The 3,275-nt window shown below is 49.0% G+C and overlaps 1 protein-coding gene across 1 annotated transcript in view; it reads right to left on the bottom strand.

The window, feature by feature from the left end:
• LOC106804951 (tryptophan 5-hydroxylase 1-like) overlaps window positions 1–1,955 on the bottom strand; it is a 24,022-nt gene extending 22,067 nt beyond the window's left edge. Inside the window, 1 exon segment of the mRNA XM_014806368.1 lies at window positions 1,716–1,955. Within this exon segment, the coding sequence (XP_014661854.1) occupies window positions 1,716–1,955 (240 nt within the window).
• Window positions 1,956–3,275: the final 1,320 nt, after the last annotated feature.

The following is a 3,275-nucleotide window of genomic DNA, read 5'->3' as shown; positions in this document are numbered from 1 at the left end:
GTGTGACAGCAGGCCTGTCACAGTAACAGTGTGACAGCAGGCGTGTGACAGTAGCAGTGTGAAAACAAATGAGTGGCAGCAGCCCTGTCACAGCGGCCATGTGACACGCACACGTGCATGCACACACACACACACACACACACACACACACACACACACACACACACACATCGTGTAATATCTCATTAGTTATAACGTAAACTTTATCTGCATTATACTTTGCGACTATAGCGTGGTCCATAAATAGAGAAAGATAAGCAAACTCAATAGGATTACGATGAAAGATTTGAACACGCAACAATGGCTGCCGTGGTGGGATCTACATGTGTTTACTAACGCAACAATGGCTGCCGTAGTGAAGGACCGTATATAATCGTATCAGGAGTTAATAATGATAAATGTGTCATTATTAACCCCTGATTGTATGTATACGGTCTTTGTTCATACTAAAGACCGCATAAAATTACCGTATATGGTCTTTGATGATACGACATCTGCATATACGATTACTATGGCTTTCAGCGCTCCTCGCTTTTACATTGACGGACAGTATGTTTGAAGCGTATCTACAATTGGATGTACCGGTGGAAGCTGGGTTAATAGTTAATTAGTAATCAGTGTTTAACGTCTCACTGCAGACACGCACACGCGCGATGAGTTAATCGGCTTTCCACAACGTAATTATTATAGCTTTGCCAGACCAAGTCATCCAATCGTTAATTTGCTTACAATATTTCCAGTAATTATCTCTCCTTGAGTGGTGGTAACGTGCCGCCATATTTCCAGCATTCACCGCGCACCACGCATCTTTTGTACTGCGACATTTCCCGCAGTCGGTTATTGAAGGAGTGCAATACAGGCGAGCTAATGCGGCGTGTGGCAGGGCGAGCGCGTTGCAAGCAACTCGTTGCCCTGTGTTGTGTTGTGTGGTAGCGGCAGAGAGCGCCTCGCGAATTAACGGACGCTTCTCGTTAGTGGTCCGCCGTGCATTCAGCCGCAGGGTCATACACGCGCGTTCACTCGCAAACATCAGCACGATATATATATATATATACAGGTATTCTCGGTTTATAGGACGCATTTTCCATCTAAGAAAATGTCCCCATCGAAAACTACATGTGTCTGATAAGCCGAAGGTCGGTGTAGCGGGAATTATTATAGCTATGCTTTTTTTGCTCCGATACAATATTATTATAAATCTAAAGCGGAATAGCCTACAGTGTATACTATTCAATTCTGGTAACGAGGAGCGCTTATGAAAGAGGGGGTATTTGAGGGGTACAAACAAAAAACAAACAAGGGTCCGGCCTCATTTACAGTAAGTATATGCCTGCATGGCAGTGGGGGAGAGCTATTAGGCAGTCAACACTTTTTTTCAGAATAATACCTTATACGTCGATAACAGGCCAACCGTATACGTACCTACTTATTTGAATCCGAGAGCGTAGATATCTCACTCTATAGATTTAGTGAATATAGTAATAGAATATTAGAAATAGAATAGCAATAGAGTGAAAGAGAGAGAGAGAACTAGAGCGAGAGAGAGAACAAGGAGAGAGAGCGAGAGAGAGAGAGAGAACGAGGAGAGAGAGAACGAGGAGAGAGGGCGAGAACGAGAGCGCGAGGGAGAGAGAACGAGGAGAGAGAAAGAGAGCGCGCGCGAGAGAGAAACTGTGAGCGTAAAAAGAATATGCGAACCTCACACACGCGCCTACCTGTATGAACCTGAGATCCGCCTCGGAGATGTCTGACGTGCTGTGACACTTGCGCTGCATCGCTAGCGATCGCGGCCGAGCCTTACATTTCCTCGCACCGCCGCCGCCGCCGCCGCCGCTGCCGCCGCTGCTCAGCTCAGGTATCTCCCCTCCGTCCCACAACTCGGCCATCGAGTTAGGACTCCTAGATGGACTCTTCGCCGGACTCCTATTGCCGTTAGCATTCGTCGTCGGCTCCATGCTGACGGGGCGGCGGCGAAGAGGAGGTAAAGAATTAGCAGTGGCTTCAGGTAGAGCTCCGGGTTCGATGGTGAAGATGCTGAGCTGTTGATGATGAAGATGCTAAGATGTTAATGATGAAGATGAGATGGTGATGATGAAGATGCTGAGATGTTGATGAATAAGATGCTGAGATGTTGATGATGAAGATGCTGAGATGTTGATGATGAAGATGCTGAGATGTTGATGATGAAGATGCTGAGATATTGATGATGAAGATGGGATTTTGATGAGAGTCGGAGATCGAGTAAGTCTGTAATCCGGCGGCGTTCAGCGCGTGATCAGTGCTGTTCAGAAGTGTTCAGTTATGTTCAGTAATGTTTAGGCGGTGTTCACTGGTGGTCAGAAATGTGTCGGTGGTGTTCAGTAGTGTGCAGGGATGTTCACTGATGCTCAGTAACATTTGTGGGTGTTCCGGTCGTGTCTTGTTCGGTCAGTGGCGTTCATATGTTCCGGATGTACGCCGTGTTGCTCCAGTGGTGTTAGGCGTCGTTCAGTGTTGTTCCAGTAACGATGCACTTGCGTTCCAGTCGTGATCGGTGTTGTTCACTGGGGTCCAGTAATGATCAGTGTACAACACGTTGGGATCGCCTGCTTACGTCTGACCGGGGAGTTTTCAACGAGCGAACAGATTCACGCGTGTGGATGCGAGCGCCTGGAGAGCAGCGTAACGAGCACAACCACACGGGGTAACCTCACGTCACAAGATTAACTCTCACTCTCTCTCTCTCCCGTCCTCCTCCCTCCGGTCTTAAGTTCGCGGCTGCTCGTCGTGGAGTCTGCGTGGGCGACCGTGTGCGACTCCTGATTGGCTACCTGCGACTCGATTAGAATGTTCTGATGGATGGTGATGCATACGTGTAATTTCGGCTGGCGTGGCGGTATCACTGAGTGAAGTAGAGAGGGGAAGAGAGAGAAATAGAAAGGGGGGGAGAGGGAGGGAGAGAGGGAAGAGTGCTGATGGTGTGGGAGGAGATTGAGGGAGAAAGAGTTATAGGAGAGGGAGAAATTGGGAGATGGAGAGGGAGAGGAAGGAAACGGGATGAGAGAGAAAGGGAGCGAGAGTGTGTGTGCGCGCGCGTGTGTGTGCGTGTGCGTGTGTGTGCGCGTGTGTGTTTATGTGTGTGTGCGCGCGCGTGTGTGTGCGTGTGCGTGTGTGTGCGCGTGTGTGTTTATGTGTGTGTGCGCGTGTGTGTGTCTGCGTGTGCGTGTGTGTGCGCGTGTGTGTTTATGTGTGTGTGCGCGTGTGTGTGTCTGCGTGTGCGTGTGTGTGCGCGTGTG

This window comes from Priapulus caudatus, unplaced genomic scaffold, assembly GCF_000485595.1.
Source record: "Priapulus caudatus unplaced genomic scaffold, Priapulus_caudatus-5.0.1 Scaffold94, whole genome shotgun sequence".
NCBI lineage: Eukaryota > Metazoa > Priapulida > Priapulimorpha > Priapulimorphida > Priapulidae > Priapulus > Priapulus caudatus.
The sequence above is the reverse complement of the archived record's forward strand: the minus strand, read 5'-3'. Positions and strand labels throughout refer to the sequence as shown.